This window comes from Sphaeroforma arctica (assembly GCF_001186125.1).
Source record: "Sphaeroforma arctica JP610 unplaced genomic scaffold supercont1.7135, whole genome shotgun sequence".
Classification (NCBI taxonomy): domain Eukaryota; class Ichthyosporea; order Ichthyophonida; genus Sphaeroforma; species Sphaeroforma arctica.
Genome location: NW_014033423.1, coordinates 37 through 1,215, shown reverse-complemented (window position 1 = coordinate 1,215; position 1,179 = coordinate 37). Strand labels below are relative to the sequence as shown.

The window sequence follows — 1,179 nt, the reverse complement described above, 5'->3', positions numbered from 1 at the left end:
CTCAATTGAGAGCGATCCAGCACGCCGTTCCAAGTTTAATATATATCCACACGCAATTAAACACAGTCGTATATGTATTTGCACCGCTACACGCATAAAATATCCAAACGGAATTAAACACATTCGTATGTGTATTTGCACCGCTACAAGCATGATATATCCACACGCAATTAAACACATTCGTATATGTATTTGTACCATTACAAGCCTACTATATATTCACACGCGAGCAACTAAACACATTCGTATATGTATTTGTACTATTACAAGCATGATAAATATCGTCACGCAATTAAACACATTCGTATATGTATTTGTACTATTACAAGCATGATATATATCCACACGCAATTAAACACATTCGTATATGTATTTGTACTATTACAAGCATGATATGTATCCACACGCAATTAAACACATTCATATTTGCACCGCTACAAGCATAATATATCCACACGCAATGAATCACATTCGTATATGTATTTGTACCATTACAAGCATACTATGTATTCACACGCGAGCAATTAAAACATTCGTATATGTATTTGTATTATTACAAGCATGATAAATATCCACACGTGACTAAACACATTCGTATATGTATTTGCACCATTACAAGCACAATGTATCCACACTCAATTGCACACATTCGTATATGTATTCGCACACAGTCGCCGGCACGTGACTACCCCCGTATACATGCACACAAGCACCTGTCTCTGCGGCCAGGAGCACGTCCCTGCCCCCCATCAGAGCTTTCAGCGATTGATGTTGTATAACGGTGGGGTGTGTTATGTTAGCTTTCGTCAGGGCTTCATGCACCTCCGTGCGGATGCCGTCGGTTTTGCTGAACGGCACAGCTTTCAAGTCTGGGCCACTAGTGACTTTGGGGGTGTTGGGTTTGGTGGGCCGTGATTCACTCGACAACGCGTGTCTGTGTGTGTGTATTTAGAATGAGGATCTTAGGTTGGCGAGGTGTTCAGGCAAATGCGCAGGGGCTACCGGTTGCACACAGGCACGTCCTGTGCATATATATATATATATATATATATATAATCACATTTTAAAGGCGTATGATACGAGAAACAGATATTCGTTGTTGATATCTCGGGAATGAATGGCATTCTTAGCACTATTATGTCGCACACATTGTGTGGAAGAGCTTACTTTGAGTGTCGG

The 1,179-nt window shown here is 40.7% G+C and overlaps 1 protein-coding gene across 1 annotated transcript; it reads right to left on the bottom strand.

Moving 5' to 3' along the window:
• Positions 1-713: 713 nt before the first annotated feature.
• Positions 714-934, bottom strand: SARC_15985 (hypothetical protein; the record flags this gene model as incomplete). Its single annotated transcript, XM_014289903.1, has 1 exon — positions 714-934. A coding segment is annotated over one exon (221 nt), but the record flags the coding sequence as incomplete, so codon positions are not given.
• Between the last annotated feature and the right edge of the window lie 245 nt (positions 935-1,179).